At 34.5% G+C, this 18,311-nt stretch overlaps 5 protein-coding genes, 1 non-coding gene and 1 pseudogene across 7 annotated transcripts in view; 2 read left to right on the top strand and 5 right to left on the bottom strand.

The window, feature by feature from the left end:
- The window catches only part of LOC18028100, a 1,882-nt gene extending 1,255 nt beyond the window's left edge, over positions 1-627 (bottom strand). The window contains exons 1-2 of the mRNA XM_024148005.1: positions 273-627; positions 3-188 (exon numbers count right to left, since the gene is read on the bottom strand). Coding sequence (XP_024003773.1) covers positions 3-188; positions 273-554 — 468 coding nt within the window. The 5' untranslated portion in view covers positions 555-627. The remainder of the gene's footprint in view (positions 1-2; positions 189-272) is intronic.
- A 4-nt stretch (positions 628-631) lies between these two features.
- LOC112081612 lies at positions 632-2,789 on the top strand (annotated as a pseudogene).
- Positions 2,790-4,931: 2,142 nt separating this feature from the next.
- Positions 4,932-5,003, top strand: TRNAD-GUC. The gene has a single exon. It is a non-coding gene; the product is annotated as a tRNA-Asp (tRNA).
- A 623-nt stretch (positions 5,004-5,626) lies between these two features.
- On the bottom strand, positions 5,627-7,138 carry LOC18028098. The gene is made up of 6 exons (XM_006411162.2): positions 6,841-7,138; positions 6,666-6,735; positions 6,358-6,512; positions 5,978-6,038; positions 5,825-5,885; positions 5,627-5,699 (listed from the first exon to the last, which is right to left on the bottom strand). Exons 1-5 carry the CDS (start codon positions 6,985-6,987, stop codon positions 5,869-5,871), a joined length of 450 nt encoding a protein of 149 aa, XP_006411225.2. The 5' UTR covers positions 6,988-7,138; the 3' UTR covers positions 5,627-5,699; positions 5,825-5,868.
- A 3,415-nt stretch (positions 7,139-10,553) lies between these two features.
- LOC18028097 lies at positions 10,554-11,845 on the bottom strand. Its single transcript, XM_006411161.2, has 4 exons — positions 11,707-11,845; positions 11,516-11,601; positions 11,198-11,283; positions 10,554-10,757 (listed from the first exon to the last, which is right to left on the bottom strand). Exons 1-4 carry the CDS (start codon positions 11,803-11,805, stop codon positions 10,678-10,680), a joined length of 351 nt encoding a protein of 116 aa, XP_006411224.1. The 5' UTR covers positions 11,806-11,845; the 3' UTR covers positions 10,554-10,677.
- A 1,182-nt stretch (positions 11,846-13,027) lies between these two features.
- On the bottom strand, positions 13,028-15,533 carry LOC18028096 (serine/threonine-protein phosphatase PP1 isozyme 4). 2 transcript variants are annotated; one of them, XM_024148204.1, is made up of 5 exons: positions 15,478-15,533; positions 15,039-15,319; positions 13,808-14,367; positions 13,515-13,716; positions 13,028-13,336 (listed from the first exon to the last, which is right to left on the bottom strand). In XM_024148204.1, exons 2-4 carry the CDS (start codon positions 15,244-15,246, stop codon positions 13,528-13,530), a joined length of 957 nt encoding a protein of 318 aa, XP_024003972.1. In that variant the 5' UTR covers positions 15,247-15,319; positions 15,478-15,533; the 3' UTR covers positions 13,028-13,336; positions 13,515-13,527. The 2 variants fall into 2 exon arrangements, with proteins under 2 accessions (XP_024003972.1, XP_006411223.1); XM_006411160.2 differs by lacking the exon at positions 15,478-15,533 and having other exon boundaries at positions 15,039-15,420.
- Positions 15,534-15,790: 257 nt separating this feature from the next.
- Positions 15,791-17,107, bottom strand: LOC112081611 (putative nuclease HARBI1). Its single transcript, XM_024148399.1, has one exon. It carries the CDS (start codon positions 17,105-17,107, stop codon positions 15,791-15,793), a length of 1,317 nt encoding a protein of 438 aa, XP_024004167.1.
- Between the last annotated feature and the right edge of the window lie 1,204 nt (positions 17,108-18,311).

Here is an 18,311-nt window from a genome sequence, read left to right as displayed (position 1 = left end):
TCGAAGCTTCCAAGTTTGAGTCTGGCTACTTCTCCAGCCGCAGCAGAAATCACGTCCCAGGCATTGTCTCTCCTCAGAGAATGTCCCTGCGACTGTGGGAAAATAGGGCTCCGACTTCCTGAGTTTGAAAAGCTTCCGAGTCCACTCAGTGTTGACTGTGGCGAAGTAGCTGCGACTTGACGTTTCTCCTGCAGAACAAAATCGGTTAAAGTCAGCTAAAGGATTTTCATTTAAGTGTCAGAGAAGCCATTTTCGAGTCTTTCGTATCGTACCTCTGCCTTGGTTTGGAAGGAAGGAGGAGGAAGACGCTGAGTCGATGGAGCGAGTCGGCGAGTCAAGCCAGCGAGGAAGTCTTCCTCGTCGTCGCTGCTCTCGTCTTCAGTCTCGGTGGAGTCACCAGGAGAGGTGAAACCAGGGGAGAAAGCTGGAGAGTCGAACTCGTAAGGGAACTCGTTCGGGAAACCGAGTCGAGTCGGTGTTAACTCGGAAGAAGGTGTTATCTTCCCCATGAGTGGAAGGTTGACGGAGAGAGAAGGAGGTGGGAGGCGAGACATGTAGAGATAAAGACAGTGAAGAAGCAGAGGAGAGAGAGAAAGAGCTTGGGCCTTGGGAGTATTAAGTGAGGAGGGAGATGGAGAATGTTGAAGACATGGTTGCTTTTATTAAGGTTTCAGGGTTTCTATGAGACAGCTCAAAAGCACTTTAATATCTCTCTTCTCCTTTTTTTTTTTTTCTAAAATTTATAATTATAGAGTTATCCGTAATTAATGCGTGATGGACGAAAATCAAAACTATATGTCCCTTGGTGTTTTCTGAAGTATTTTGCATTTAGTAGATTAAACTATACAGTGTCACTCAGTGTCTGATTTTATTTATTTATTTAAGACAGAGTTTAAACTGCTATGGTATTTTTTCTAGTGTCTTTTTTCGCCATTTTCTGTTGCCTCTATTATTTACCGCTATGTTTTACCAATAGACCTTTTTTTCTTACAAATTTATTGCCCATCATGATCGGTTTTTTTCATCTTCTTTAAACACTTTTTCAATATTTTTTTATTATATAAGATAAGATATTTAAGTATTGGAATGTCTATGGGCATGAGAAATACAGGTGGAACCCACTTAATCTTAAAATGTTGTCATTTACAGCTTCATTGTCTTCTAATTTTTTTTAATTACCCTAAATAAAAATCTCAGTCTTTGTAGAATCTACTATATTAAAAAAAAAACAAAAATTGTGTGGGCTAATCAAAAGCATCGAACACTTGATAATTACGCCTTCCTCCCTTTTCCTCATGCAAATCCTTCTCATCATTTGCACTCTCCTCTTCTACCGCCTCTTTTCTTTTTTCCTAGATTACAATACATTTACTTCTTAATAATTAAGTTCCTTTTAGCATTCATGAGACGCAATTTAGTACTCGTAAAAATTACGTTAATAAATGGCGTTAATTACAACTTGATACTTCCTCCGTTTTATAAAGAGTGTTATTTTAAAGTTTTATTTTTATTTCACAAAAAGTGTCGTTTTATATTTTCAATGCAAAATTTTAAATAATATTCTAATTTTAACTCTATTAATTTAATATATTTATTAGATAAAAATAAGTTATTTAATGTATTAATAAAAGATAAAATTGTATTTTTAGTAATTTTCTTAATATGTATGAAAAATGTTAGAATGACACTCTTTATAAAACACTGATTACAAAGTCACAATGGTTAAAACCAAACACTCGGCGACTGTTCGGTTTTTTCTGGTAACCATTGAAGACCCCTATTTTGTAGGGTTTTCGTTTTTTTTTTTCTTTAAAAAAATTATATAAAATCGGTCATAGAAATCTCGTGACCACTCAGGAAATTTGAATAGAGGTGACGTGGCATTTCAGCAGATTCGGCAGATTTTAATCAGTCGATCCGTCACTCTCCCCCTTCCTTCTCCGTCTGACGTAACGGATTTTTAAAGAGCCTGTTGATCTATCCACTTCTCCCTCCTCCGTTACACTTAACGAGCCGTCATATAACAGGACTTTAACGACGGATTCGAAACCGTTTTGTAAACTGAATTAGATAATATATACTATATACTACAAATTTCCCGCCTAGATATTTATAGGAGAAGAAATAAAATAAAAAGAAAAGTGAAATGGTGGTGGGGTCCAGCTTTTACCTGCCGAAAAGGACAGCACCGTTAAGTCAAAAGAGCGGGAACAGATCTTCTTCTCTTCTTCTTTTTTTTTTCTCTTTGGAATATATGTACAAGCAAGAAAACATAAGCAGTATATTTTTATTGTTAATTTAATCGAAAGAAACTCAAAAGTGTTTTTTTTTAACTCATTTTAATAATATTTTAATAAGTAACTGTATACGTTAAGCCCAAAAATGTGCCCCTAGTTGCGTCTTTTGTCTCCGGAGACTACTAAACTAAGACCAAGAGCACCCACAATAATATTATACTCCAAACTTCGTTTAATGCTTTATAATCTGTTATAAACAAAAATATTACTTAGACAACCATTGAGAAAGCTGCTGATGTTGATGTTGTTATAACAACAACAAAACTTAGGTGGAATCCATTCATTTTTTCCCCGTAATTTACGACGGGACTTATCAGATTTGGCCTTAATAAAACAAAGCAATTAAGGGCAGTGAGAGTTATTTAGGGAAGTGGATTACACGCGAGAGAAAGAGCGCGTGAGTGGAAGCAAATGAAGGTGGGTTGTGTGTCTGCCAGCATATGCTTTACAGAAGCTGTCTTTCTCGCTGCCTTCATTCTACAAAACATTTGAGAAAAACAAAAACACAAAAATATAAGTAAATAAATAATAATAATGGAAGCAAATGAATGGTTGGGGGCGATTTACCGTATCCGAAATTGACTGAGTGATAATGTAGGATGCGATTTTAAATGTTTCAAGCAAGAAAGAATAAAAAATAAAAAGAAAGACTTACAGGAAAAGAAAAGAAAAAAACAAAGAAATCTGCAAATGTCATTTCGAATTTCCCGCCGAAAGCCTATAGAGGGATATGTGACAGAAATATACCATCCGTCCATTTCAAATGGGAAGTCTCTTTCTTTAATTTATCAACAACTTCATTAATATAAATAAAGTTGTGAACTTACATAAGGGATAATGGCATGTAATAAACTGAATTTACACAAGTTTGAGATTGCACAACTTCATTACTTTTACAAGGATATGCAATATAACTAATAAGTAATAAAATCACTTATGAGAAGAGATGAATAAGCGAAAAGGTATATACGAGTTTACAGGCATCCAACCTTTTATTTGTTATATATCTATAATATTCTGGCTTAGATTTTTTTTGTTTTTTTACTTAAAAAGAGACAGTTTATTTTGAAGTTTTCTTCTGCTTGGTATTATTAGCCACTTTATTTTTTTGTCTTCGGTAGTCATTCTCAACAGATCAACATTTTTAAAAGCTCTTTCTCTAGTTGAAAATTTCATAATAAGTAATAACGATGGTTTCGATGTAATATTTACGTGTTGATATTATCGTGGTTTTTGATGTAACCCGGCGATCTAATGAAAATCCGACTCATCTTTCTTTTCAAATAAATAATTAGTTAATACTATTGTATCACGGAAATAGCTAGTATAGGCAGTAGAGAGATTTTGAACGAGCTTGGGTGGGAGACAATATTAGTTAATACTTAAAACTGTGGTATTAATTAGGAAAATTGCATAGGATGAGGAATCTTAGCTGACCATTTTAATCATAAGCTTCGTCCTCTTTGACGTGGATTTAGCTGTTCCAACGTTACCCGCATTTGGATCTCGTGAAGTTCAAGTTATCAAACATCTTTTTACACTGCTTTTTGTTTTAATAATATTTTCAATTATTTTTTTCCACGAAATGAGACTTTTGTGTTATGCAAATACGATTTCATTACCACTATGTCTTCGATTTAAATATATAAAAAGATTGCTACATGAAATATGATCTCAGCAATCGCCTTTGGTATGCTCTCAAATTCTACGATCCAGTTTCCACTAGATGAGATCTAATGACGGCCGACAAAACTCAAAGCAACTTTTGAGTTTTAACTATTCTAGTGATATTGCAACAAAATTTTATCAAAAGCACTATTTTAATAATACGTTATACATCAAAACTAACACAAAGAAGAGTAAATGACCACTATGAGATTTATATGATAATTACAAAATTCAAAGTTAATCTCTAGCCGTGGCTATTTTTAAATCAATTTATGAAAGAATGAAAAGTATCAAAAGATAGAAGAAACACAGATACTTTGAGTTTAGAAACTCTCAAAGCAAAGGGAATTGGCCCAAGTTTTTCTCTCAGGCCACATGCAAAAGGAATGATTCTTTCTCGTTCACTCGGTTTAGCAATGCTACAGCACGTGCGACGCCAACTGTTTATCACATAGCATGTGTGGTGTACAACGTTACTCACAAGCGCATCACGTGCGCCATAGAAAGTATGTGCTTAGCAATATCACTAGTTGTTGAACCGTCAATGGTCAAAGCCTCGTAAACACTAATCTTCGAACGAGTGCTTTTTGTTCCTTAATATACTAAGCAATTTATATTTTTGTATTTGCATATTTGGCAGTTTATTTTTGATTCACATCGTAGACTAATCGTGAGAATTCGATTCGACCCTTCGATTAGGTCCATTATAAATACTTTGAAACCATTTTACGATCGTGTATGTTTTGCATTATCAATAAACAAGAGTCTACAATGCAATTTTGCAAACAATTCAAAGTATGCTTGAAAGTAAAATATAATATTTTCAACTTTTCTTACTAACAGTATGCTTGAAAGTAAAATCCCAGTAATGCCTTGTGATTTCTGATGGATGAAGAAATAGTCTTATGATGAAACATGAATACATATATATATATATCTATTCTAACAGTGAGGTCGTCAAAAAAAGTCGTTGTAGTATAGTGGTAAGTATTCCCGCCTGTCACGCGGGTGACCCGGGTTCGATCCCCGGCAACGGCGAGTTCAATTTTTTACTATTCCTGCTTGAGGTACTGCCTTTTTCATCACAGGCCCAAAATATGGACCATTTGGGCTGTATTTTAGTTTGTCCGTCTTATGTCTATCAAATCGATGAATGTAGTTTTCGTAATTAGCTTCATTTGTTTTCTCTAATCCATCAATTACTTCGTTCTTGTCAAAATTCTTAACGATTTTACCAAATCTAGTTTCTTCATTTTTCTGGTATAAGTAGTGTCACAAGAAGAAGAACATAAGGAATTTTTTTTTTATATACTAACATCAGAGGATCGATTACTATGATACGATACAGTTACATTACATACGAAGCAGCATGAAATTGGATTACATATCAAACTAAATACAAAGACCCAACAAAACAAAAGCGACTCTTAGACAGATGTCGATTTCATTATAAAGAGAGTTGTCTAACTTGTTGCTTTTGTTGAAACATATTGAATGAACAAGTCATATATCGATACTCTTTTTTTTTTTTTTTTTTTTTTTCATATATCGATACTCCCTTTATGTATAGACGTTTATTTCGTCTTATACTATATATATAATGTACTCTACACCTTTTTCTTCCTTATACAAGGCATATATACTCTTACATAACTTTTTTAGTTAATTTGTTATTCATATATTTTCTAGGTATATTTCTATACGTCGCCTTCCATATTCAATTAATCGAGGTTCCTGCAAAATAAACGTTAAGAAGACAATCAGCAACTTATTTATTCACTATGAATTATTTGGTTCCTTTATTATTCTGAAACCATAAGAGATATAGTAAACTCAAGAATATGCAATACAGGTTGTACCATTTTCTTATCGTGCATCATCAGGCATCAGCTAGGATTGATATTTAGTAATAAAGCGATCCTGCATATTTTGATTATCTATAAATGAGTTTCGTATATAGATAAAAGAAAATGTATGAAACTGGTGAATGGAAAATGTTTGTAATCTTTTACCTTCCCACCAGTTTCCTCTCGAAGCACGTTCAGAACCGCTTTCCTCTCCATCTTTCATATACTGAACACCTCAGAGTTAGCGATTTTAATCAGAGTCAAATTCAAAGTACATACACAATGATATATATATATATATATATATATCCAAATGAACTTAAATAAAATTACAAGATATTAATTTATAGAATATCACTTTGCCTATATGCGTTTATATAGCTCAAAAATCCAACTATGTCTCAAAAATGCTGTTACATATACGGTAGTGTGCAATTTAGATGCTTAGTAATATAGGATTGCTTGTCAGATGGAAATCTAATCCGAGTACTAGTGTTTTTATCCATATGCAACACAATGATTTTTTGGTAATTAAGAAACCCTACATCATCTAGATTGGTTGTTGATTGTGGTGGTGCTGAAGAAGAATAGTTCTCTTGGCCTCCATAGTAAATTGATGAGCTCAAGTTGCATGGTGGTTGTGTTTCTTCGTTTTGGTAAACCTTCCTCTCCTTATATTTTCTCCTTTCTCCTCTTTCATCTGTAGTCTCATAATAATATTTGTCACTTTTAGACCTTTAGTACATGAAGTTGTATTTCATTGAGTTCATAGTTATTATGTCTACGTTGAGAAATAATTTATTTAAGGACTGACACGTCCAGAACACTTAGTTAGCGTCAGAAATAGACTCACTTGGAATCCCCAAATTTGGACGTTGATATTTGGCAGCTCCATTTCGATTTGCCAAATCCGCTTGCGTCCCCTTGAGTTGAGAACAAATAAAATATATATAGAGACATAAGAGACGGTACATACAATTTATACTCTTATAATGATGATGATATCTCATATATATATTGATTCATACCATTGAGGGTGGTGGGAAAATGGATTGGAACAATCCCGTTGTTGATGATGAAGAAGACGAGGAAGAGACTCTTGGACCAAAAAGATGATCAAGAGATGAAGACGAGGAGGATGCAGAGGAACCCGATACTGACTTTTTCTTGTCCATGGACCGCTCTTTTCAACTTTATATCGTGTATACTTGTTTTTCTATGTTTAAGAGTTAGTCGTTTGTAGGTAAGAGATATGTATTCAGAAGAGAAAGACAGAGAGTACAGAAAGGGAAGAAACAAGAGAAGTCGCTTTGAGAAAGATTTGTAGTGATTGTGTTGGGAGGTATAAGCTATACTCACTCTCCTATATGCTTATTTATAGACACTATCAAACACTTGCCAACTCTGACTATTGTATATGAAACCATGGTAAGAAATTTATATTGTTCTTAATTTTGTTTTGGTAATTTCGGCGCCATTTAATTTTCTAGTTACCCCCTCTTTTCAGAAGCATCTATGAGTGGAATCGATTAATCCACCAATTATTGCACATCAATAAAAACTGATCTATTGCATTTGCACACTGTTGAATTAGCTGTATAATTTAGTAGACCGACTAATCGCCAGTCAATAAATAGATTACATACACTATGTGTTAATTGGCTGTACGTATGATCAATTGACCGCCTAGCTGATTAAATTTTATAGATTAGTCAATGAACTATTCGACTAGTTTACCAATTGATCAACTGTAATATATATATATATATATATATATATATATATATATATATATACTTATTAATAATATCTGGTGGACATTAATTAGGCCTACAGTACACTTTATTTTGATATACATTATTGAAAAGAAATACTATGTATGCGAGTAAATTCTTTTCGTTAGGGTTTGTGATCGTTGGCTGAAATAGTAAGTCAAGGCTTTTTGGGTCAACGTATGATACATCCTAGTGCTTGCATTTGCGTTGACCATTACGATTGTATGATAACTTATTACGATTGTTATTACTATAAGAAAAAACACAAAATCTTTACTATTTTAATCAAAATATAAAGATTTTTTTTTTGCTAGGTTTCACGTTCGTGGTTATAATTCTTAAAATACAGTATGATTTGAGACCCCTTTTTATATGAACAATCTAATATGTCTATAAGATGTTCATAAAAAAAAACACAAATATTTACGTCTAAACCAATCAACCCATTGAACTAAAGCATGATGACAATGTGGATATATTGATTAGTACATGTAATTAATGCTTTATATTAGTGTCAAAACCGTGTCATAATCCGAATTCAAATCCAATAACATATACATATGTTGTTGACAAAGAAAAATAAGTGACACATCAACTTCGCAATGACTACAAATGCCAAGTATATATTTCAATATTACGAAAGTCATATATAGCATTTCAGGCAGAGAAAGAGCAATTATGCCATACATAGAATAAATGTTGTGCATCTACTAAACGGAACCTAAACCGATAGAACATAATGTCAATACGTGTGATGGGTATTTGTCCTAATATTCTTTTTATCGGTTATTGTTTGACTTTGACTATGCGTTTTAAAACATTCTCTGCAAAGATACAACACATGACCGGTTGTAACTGTATATAACAAACACTTAGAATTATCTGTACAATGCAAATTAAATCAAAGTGAAAACTAATGGTATAGACTCCTCACGCAAAGAATAATTCGACTGCAAAAAAGAAACATGAAAAAGAAAGATTGAATGGAAAACCGGTCATCTGTTGCCAAGGTTTTGCTACCTTGTTTTTATTCTTTTTTGACAAGGTATCAAACTATAGGTTATTCTCGTTTGTAAAAACTTAATATATCATTTGTAATGATATTTACATTCATAGCAAAAAAAAAAAGATTAAATGGAAAAAGTGTGTTGATACGTGTGCTTCATGGGACTTTAGGAAATCATGACATGCATGTTCACCACCATCATCAACATCCAATTGCAACTTTATCAATTAATGGACACCATTGACATCAATAATGTCAAAAAGACTTATAGATAGAGATAATATTGGAGAGAGAGTGGGCAGCCTTTTGGAAAGAGGATTGGATCCTTTTTTCTGTTCAGGAGAGCCATAGCTTGAGGGTTAAACAAGCTCCTAGCTACAAAATGCTCTCTGCTCCCCAATCTTGGACCAATATACCGTTTGGATCTCTTATGCTTAGTTTTCATTGCATATTTTTCATAATATGGCTACTAAGATGTTTAGATCCATTGAACACTAAACCTTTTTATATCTGATACAAAGTTTTGAATGAGCTAACAATTAAATGAAGAAACTATATACATTTTAAATCGAATATTAGACCTAGACGAGGTCAAAAAAAAAAAAAAAAAAAAATATTAGACCTAGACGATCCCAAAACTCATAGAAAATTTTTCCAATTTCCTAACTGTTTAGTTTTCTTGGTTGCATGTTTACTTTTCTTTCATTATACTAGTATTTATAATTACATCAAATTGTTTTAAATTTTATTGAACTTCATGGATGTGATAAGTCTATGTGGGCTCGAACTTATAATGCTATTTTGAGAACTACTCTGTGTCATAAACTTGACCACCCATCAATTATTGTCTTGTTGGTCGAAACTAAAGATTGAGTTCCATACAACCCTGATTTTTGTTCTGCCCATTACATTTCTACAAATTCCGAGAATTAGTATATATGTGCTTTTGCCATAAGATTAACCAAGACTTTTAAAAATAAGAATAATTAAGACTTATAAAAACATAAAGGTTAAGGTATTTGAAACGAAACCAATGAATGTGTAAATTGGGATATATAGAATTAAGACAGCACAAAACTAAAAGATAACGATACCTAATCAGTAGTAAACAAACAAAAAAAGATGAAAAGCGTTACCTTGTGTTTCCCTAAAGCTCAACAAGAAGCACTTGCTCCTTTTTCTTATCAATAAAAAGAATCTTATACTTACCCAGTGGATCAGTTCGAATTCAAACATTTGAAAACAATATGCGTTCGTAAAATGGAGTTTATTTGTAATTAATACAAAAGAAAGTATAAACATTATAAATTAATAATATTAGAGTTTTGATAATTTATTGATTTATAGAATTATTAATTTATCTCTTTCAAATAAAAATAAATATTTATTGATTGTGAATTTAAAAATAGAGCTTCTTTGAATTTTATAATCGTATAAAATTTCCTTACATATATTTACAAAGATTCATTGCTGGTATTTTAAGGATACATGGGTCATAGATTTAGGTCTGATGGGTCCGTGGTGATATTTTCCAGATTCATCTCCAAACTTCCTGTAACCTATTTCAGATCAAATCCCAGATCCAATTGTTATAAAAGGCTTGTTCCGGGTTAGACTTGAACAGGTTTTAAACTACTTTGAACTGGCCTATGGCTATATATTTTTATTTATTAGATAAATTTCAGAACCGTTTAGAGTTAGGCTTTAGGCTCGAATAAAGCTGGATCAGTTGAGTTTGAGGGACCAAATATTCATATAATTGAAGTAGGAAGAATGGAAGATAATATCTGACAAACGCATTTCATTTATGTAAAAAAACATCTCTTTTTAGTTCTTCCAAGTTTTGAAATGAACTTTGTAAACGTTCTAATAGTAAGTCACTACTATCCTCGGGAGAAGCATCAAACTCACAGGCCGGTAAGACGTCGGAAGTATATAGAATTAAATCATAATAGTTTTATTTTATCTTTAATCTGTTACACGTTATGACTCAAAGTCAATAAGTAATGCAGTTTTATGAAGAAATTACAAGAAAAATACATTGGATGTATCATATGAAATTGAATCTTTTGCTTCGATTGATTTTAGTGACTAGGTTGCTTGATTCTAGCCACATCTATGTGGACTTCTTCGTCTGGGGAAACACGATAAATCCCTTTCTCACCTGCATGGGTTTATAATTAAGAAAAAAGCAGTTAACGTATTGTTTAATTTTGGAATTTGTCAATTCCACATTATTTTTTGGTGATTAGTTCTCAACCAATATATCTTTCTTTTGATAAATAAATATAAATCTTCTTTTTCACCAGAATCTTTATCTTTCATTTTTAAAACGTTGGATGTGTTTCTTTTTCTTCCTATAATATTAGTCATAGTGTTCTTGACCAGCAAGATCAGTGCTCCAACAATTAAGTAGATTTCTGTTTTAATCTAGAACTCCTAGCCAAATTTTGGAAAATTTTGTAAAATTCCGGGGTTTTTGGGTTGTAAAATAATGACTAACCATGAAAGAAAAAAAATTCAAACCATGATCCCTCAACTGACATAATAAATCTTTTAACCACTAAACAACAATATATTTTTTTTTTAGTTGAACAATTATACCTCTCAAATTTTCAGCCTCTTCTTCGGTGAATACTGCTGCAAATCCGCTCAGGACGTATTGGTAGCAATATATTAGTTTTGGTGACCTGAAGAAAAAAAAATAGAGTATGACAAAACTAAAAATTCTGAATGTCTTTTACAACCGTTATTAACTCAACCTTTATTATTATACTCTTGGATTCCTCGTTAGTCTTGCCTTATATATTCCCTCATAACATTCTTTATTTATTTGTTTTATTGGTTTGCCTTTGCTATATAGCATTTTCAAATGAATTCGTTTTTTGCTTATTGTTATACTCTATAGAAACCCAATATTACCTTCCGTGAACCACCTTTCGGAGAAGTTGTTGGTAGTTGTTACAGTCATTATGATACACATCAGGATCAACTTGGACTATATACAACTGTGTAGCATATTCAATTGAAAAATATACGCTTTAAGGATAATACGTAATTAGTTTTCGAAAAAGAAAATAATATAAATGATAAAATATATAAATAAAAGGTACCTGCGTTGGCGAATTGTCCGGAGATGGCGCCAACGTTCTACTCGAGCATACGATGAAAATGGAAAAGGCGAAGAAAACCAACAATGTTCGGGAAAACATTTTGATAAAAAAGGCTAAGAGATTACAGGATTCGTGATTTGGATACAATAAACTATATTATGAATATGTGTATAAATAGTGGCGAACAATGAAAAACGTTAGGCCAAAAGAGTAAAAGCTATATTAAAATTCTGTAAATTCTTTGAGCGTTTATAATCGCATTTCTTGAATATTTATTAGACTTCTTTAATCTCGGCCGTTGTTTTTCCGCTGTTAACATCCCTTCTGTTTATGAATGAAAAAAAACCATATATAATCACTATTAATAAGATGCAAACAAGAATCTAGTGTAGGAGTGTAAATGTGTAATGTTGTACCCAAATAAACCAATAACCAGAAAAATTGGTCTGATAAATCTTGATATAGTCAAAATGGATATATTTTTTTTCTCTGTCACCGAAAAATGAATCCCGATTATGATTTATGAGTCGGACCAACTATAGAGATAAATCCGATTTGAAATTTGGATGTACTTTCTTTGTAAACTAACGATATAATTTGATCTAAAAGCATAATCTTAATCAAAACCAAAACCGTAGATAAACCAATTCTTGTAGAACAATCGATGCCTTACTAATCTATATATAGAGCAGAACATAGAGATATTAAATTAAGCCGCGTTGCAAACTTCTCCAACCAAATAACACAAAGGAAGTAGAAAGTCTAGGCGAATATGACATAAATACGTTGAGGAAATTTTTGAGGATTCTATACGTTGATTAAATTCTAGTGAGCCAATGGACCAAGAATATGAACATGTCTTTTGAAATGATAGTGACATAATAAGTTGTCCAAGGAATTGGATACATATGATTTTGGTTCCCGTTTGTAACAAAAGTTACTTATACAAGCTTAGTTATCGCTTCGTGTTTTGCTTCTCATCCACAACAAAGAACCACATTTCAATTTCACCATCTCTAAATCTAATTATTATCGGTTCACTAGGTTCAAAAAATGTCAAAAAAATAATCTACTTATCATATTATATTCTATTTTTAGTGTCCACTGTCCACCAAATGGATCATCTATCACTTCACACACGATCAAACAAAGACGAGTGGACATTTCTTGATTAATTTCAAGAGCTCACATTCTTCTGTTACTTGACCAGGAGTGAGACTTTTTATTTTGTAATAAGATGCTCTTTCGATTTTGATGTTGGTTAAGTGAAGACCTCCACATATGCCTTATGCCCTTCCACATTCACATGCCGCTTAAGAGACAAAGCTTATCATACTAAACACTTTTTTTTTTTGGTTATAATCATCACTTCATTTGGTGTCCTAAAATCCAAGAAATGATCATATGCATGTACACACCATCTATGTGCTTTCAACAGGCAGATGAAACTCATGTAAAACCCTTAAAAGAAGATGGGAAAAAAAAATATGCAGAAAGAGAATTTGGGAAGAAAGAGATTAGAAGACTAAGGTTTTGCTCCTTTCTAAGAGTTCTCACTACCATCGGCACACACTTTAGAGCCAAATCGTCAATGGTTTGAATCAATTTCTCTGAGCAAGACCAAATCCATCTGCGAAAAGAAGGAAAAGCCAAAATAACTCATGAGATTTAAAGTTTCAGCAGGAAAACCCTTTAGAAGCCTTTTTTTTTTAACAGAGATATGTACTTGGCTTGTAAGGAAGATATCAATGCATAAGAATCCTTTCATTCACTTGTTTCGGTTTGCCTAGGACAGATTATGGACTAACCTTAATCAAAAGATCAAATCTTTGTGGACATCATGAATTTGGTCTTCTTCTCCGCGGGCTTCAAAATCTGAAAAGAGCACATAAGGTTCTCGTCCACGCTCATCATCGCGCCAGCATTATCAAATTCTCCACAGTAGTTAGGAGCTGAAAACACCGTCACGAGTTGTCTATCAGCAAAGAACTCATAACCATCCTCCACGACCTGCCATAAAAAAAGAACATTAAATATCCTAGTTGACATCAAGAGACAAGAAGGCAGTAGAATCAGAGAGAGACATGATCAAAACATTTACCTGATGGGCACGGCACACAAGGTCTAGATCATGCTTTGTTAGAAATTCAGAGACTTTATCCGGACCAAAGGTGTATGAAACGCCTCTATCATTCATTCCCCATCCTTTAACATCTTTCCCAGGATCAGACCAGAGCAAATCACAGAGCAGCCCGGTGTCGGGAATCATGGTTGGGCGAGGCAAGCTTCTAATCTCATCCAGATGGTTGAGATCCGGCGATAGTCCACCGTGCATGCACAATATTTTGTCATCTATAAGCGCCGCAACAGGAAGGCAATTGAAACAGTCTGTAAAAACCTTCCATACCCTCACATTAAACCTCCTTTTACATTCATCATAAAAGCCATAAATCCGATTGATAGAAGCACATTCATGGTTTCCCCTTAGTAGAAAAAAGTTCCCTGGGTACTTGATCTTGTAAGCTAGTAAGAGACATATCGTTTCAAGACTCTGTTTGCCTCGGTCCACATAGTCCCCCAGAAACAGATAATTGGCACTAGGAGGGAAGCCACCGTACTCAAACAGCCTCAGCAAATCACTATATTGCCCATGTATGTCACCTGTTTTTAAGACATTTACACCACGAGTCATAAGGGAAATCATACAAAGGGATTGGATTTTTCATAAAGCCATCAGCTGCTAAACTCGAAGTAGATATAATGTTCTCAACAGTTCCAAAGAATATAGCATTGCAAAACAAAGCGATGCTTGCTTGCTTTGCTGAAAATCTCTCATCTACTCAAATCGACTCAAACTTGCAAGAAACAGCATATTCTCTGATAAGAGAACAACTCTTCAACAAAACAAATTTTCATACTCAAATGTGATCCTTCTGGCAATTCGATTCATTAACAACCTTTCTAACTGTGCAGGATCCAGCACCAATTACATCAAAATTCCTTGGATGATATACTAGAAATTCATAGTTAAAACTCATGTGTTTAGACTCTCTACATAAAGATTAACCACAAAAGCCAAAACATTTCTCACTCAGATTCTAGTCGCTTAAGAACATCAACAAAAGGTTTAAGCCATGGCAAAGTTTCACGATGGTCAACAACATTATCCCAAAAACCACTAAGAGAGTCCGAGCTTGAGATTAATGATACACAAAAGTTGACAATTTTTGAAGATATTAACCCAGGAGAAGAAAAAATACGAGCATTAAGGAAACCCTAAAATCAGCAGACGACCTTAAATCAACGAATCATATTCGGTTCGAGAAACATACCACAGATTTTGATGGGTGCCTCAAGCTCTAGCAAATTGGGTTGCTGAAGGAAAATATCTCTAGCTGTAGTGCAGAGCTGTTTGATCTCAGCCTCCGAGAGCTGGACTTGCTTCCCTGGTCTAGCTAACCGGACCTCCGTGAGACGCCTGATTATATCATCCAGAACCGTCGGGTCAATCGCCGTTTGCTGCCCCTGCGTCGTCGCCATTAACAGAACCACACCCAAAAAAAAACCCTAATTTTTTCAACCCCAAAACGAAAAGAGCTCCCGAGAAGTGGAGCTGCGAGAAAAAATGCAATCAATCAGTGGAAAAAATAAAAGAAATTACGCGCAATTACTTTCGAGTTTTAGTTCGAATTAATTTTGCGAATTACATTATTATAAAGAAAATAACGAAAGAAAAGTATCGGAAAACGGAGATGGAGACGAATTTAGCACCTTTAAAATTCTTTGAAAATTGAAACTGAGAGAGATAAGAGCATGTTCAACCCTGAACCTCATATAGGGGTTCTAAGCGATTTTTTAGTAATATTTTTGTGGAAGTTTAGAAGTTAAGAACTTCTCTTTTTTTTATGGTTCCAACCTTGAACCTGTAATGAGGTTCATGAAAATAAAATAATATTATTTTTTTATTAAAAATTATAACAAATTTAAATTTGTAACATACATATATATAATTACAAACCAAATTATTATTCATGACAAGAATATTTTAAAATACAAAATACAAATATTGAATACATAAAACGATTTAGTCATAATCTTCGGAGTTCCCAAATTTGTTCCAAATATGTTCTACCAGATCGTCTTTCAAACGTTGATGTATTTCCTTATCACGAACTTTTTTCCGGTTCCCGATCAAGTTTAAAATATTTGTAGGCATATATGTTGAATATGTCCTATCCACATGTGAAGTCCTGCTAGCGTCGACTTGTTCAAAATCTGCAAGATTGAATTGGGTATAGGTTCCTCGTTCGTTTTCCACTATCATATTGTGCAATATGATGCATGCCCGCATAATCTTTCCGATTTTTTCTTTATCCCAAACAAGCGCTGGATTTCTGACGATCGCAAAGCGCGCTTGGAGGACTCCAAAAGCACGTTCAACATCTTTACGGACAGATTCTTGACGTTTAGCAAAACACCTTGATTTTTCATCTTGTGGAAGCGGAATGGATTTGACAAAAGTTGCCCATCTGGGATAAATTCCATCCGTGAGGTAGTACGCCAAATGATATTGGTGACCGTTGACCATGTAATTCACCTTAGGAGCTTTCCCTTGTAAAACATCATCAAATACGGGAGACCGATCAAGAACATTAAGGTCGTTTAGAGTACCTGGAGGTCCAAAGAAAGCGTGCCAAATCCATAGATCTTCAGATGCTACTGCTTCTAAGACAATGGTCGGTTTTCCAGAACCACGGGTATACTGACCTTTCCAGGCTGTAGGACAATTCTTCCACTCCCAATGCATACAGTCAATGCTTCCTATCATCCCGGGAAACCCGCGCCTCTCGCCCATATTGAGTAGCCTTTGAAGATCGTCCGGTGTTGGTCTCCTTAGGTATTCATCTCCAAATAACTGTATTATGCCTTCTGTGAAATTTTCCAAGCAGGAAATTGCCGTACTGGCTCCAAGGCGAAGGTATTCATCAACAGCGTCTGCCGCACAACCGTAGGCCATGATTCGAATAGCTGTCGTGCACTTTTGTAGTCCGGAGAGACTGAATCTTCCCACAGCATCTCTTTTTTGTTTAAAAAATGGGATTTCTGTGGAAAGACGTTCAACAATGTACATGAACAACGGTTTGGCCATCCTAAACCGACGTCGAAATGTTTGAGCCGGATATGTGGCATCGTCACGAAAATAATCATTCCACAACCGGTTGTGCCCTTCTTCCCGTTCTCTTTCAATATATGCCCGCTTCTTCTTGGGTTTTCTTGTTGCTTGCTGCTCCATAACACGGTAAAACGTTTCATCAAATTGCTGATCAAAAAAATCATCAAAAAGATCATCAAAACGTTGGTCAAGATTAGTGTCGAATGGATCATTTGATGAAGATGCCATAGTGTATTGTGTTTGAATAAAACTTGAAAATTTGGGTTTAGATAAGAAACAAGTTTGGGTTTAGATAAGAAACAAGAAGAAGATAGTTTGCGTCTGAATAAAAGTTGAAAATTTGGGTGGAAGATAAGAAACAAGAAGAAGAGAGTGTGTGTTTGAAGAGCACCAATGATCGTATAAATAAGAGAAGTGGTGAACTTTTTGTGGCTTACAATCCCTGATATTGTGTGGATTAGAAACTACACGTTACAGAAATGACAAGTTACAAAAAATACAAGTTACAAAAGATAGAAAAGCCCGTGACAAATGAAAACAAAAGAAGCTTTGTATAGATTCCACGACTCTGCAAAACACCAAAAGCTGGAGCTTCTACTCCACAAGTTTAACACCCGTGAGCGATGCCTCTCCACTGCAAAACACCCGTGAGCGATGCCTCTGCAAAACACCAAAAGCTGGAGCTTCTACTCCACAAACAAAAGAAGCTTTGTATTCGATGACTCTCCATAAATATCTGCAAAGTACAAAGCCATTGAATAACAACAAGTACAACAAACACAAATTAAATCTAATACAACAAAGTACACACTCAAACAAAAAATTCATTATGGCATAGAACAAGAACAAATACGAAGTACATGAACACCTAATTCAGCAACATAGCACAAAGACAAACAAAAACAAGTACACATATTGAAAACAAGTAAAACAGACAAATTTCTACAACATCTCGCTAATGAGTATGTCTTTCAAAGCCAATTCTTTGTCAGTCAGTGGTTCAGTTTTTACGAGAAGGCTGTCAAGCAATCTCCTCTTCGAAATTTTGTCTTTCAGGTCTAAGTCCAGTCTCTTCATTTCCCACATTGATTTCATGTCCACCACAGGGTTTCCCTCTGCTTTATGAGCCGCTGAACCATTTCCCTTCACTTTGGCTTTGCCCGCCTTCGCAGCCTTAATCCCTGGTGGACGAGTCTGGGGTACATCATCGGGGATGATGTCTGGGTGGGTACTTGGAGATTGTGGAGAACTGTCGTCCACTTTTCTGCGTTTTGCCTTTCCACCGTCATTACCAGCCAGCTTTGAGCACCATTTCTGATCGTGTCTCAGCTCTCTCCAGGCGTGTTCAAGAGTGAACTTGGCACCGTAGTCGTTGAAGTAAATTTCGTGAGCAGCCTTCATCAGATCGTTTTCGTTCATCCCCGAACTTTGC

This window comes from Eutrema salsugineum, unplaced genomic scaffold (assembly GCF_000478725.1).
Source record: "Eutrema salsugineum unplaced genomic scaffold, Eutsalg1_0 scaffold_10, whole genome shotgun sequence".
Classification (NCBI taxonomy): domain Eukaryota; kingdom Viridiplantae; phylum Streptophyta; class Magnoliopsida; order Brassicales; family Brassicaceae; genus Eutrema; species Eutrema salsugineum.
Note: the sequence above shows the minus strand (reverse complement) of the source record. Positions and strands in the feature narration are given on the sequence as shown.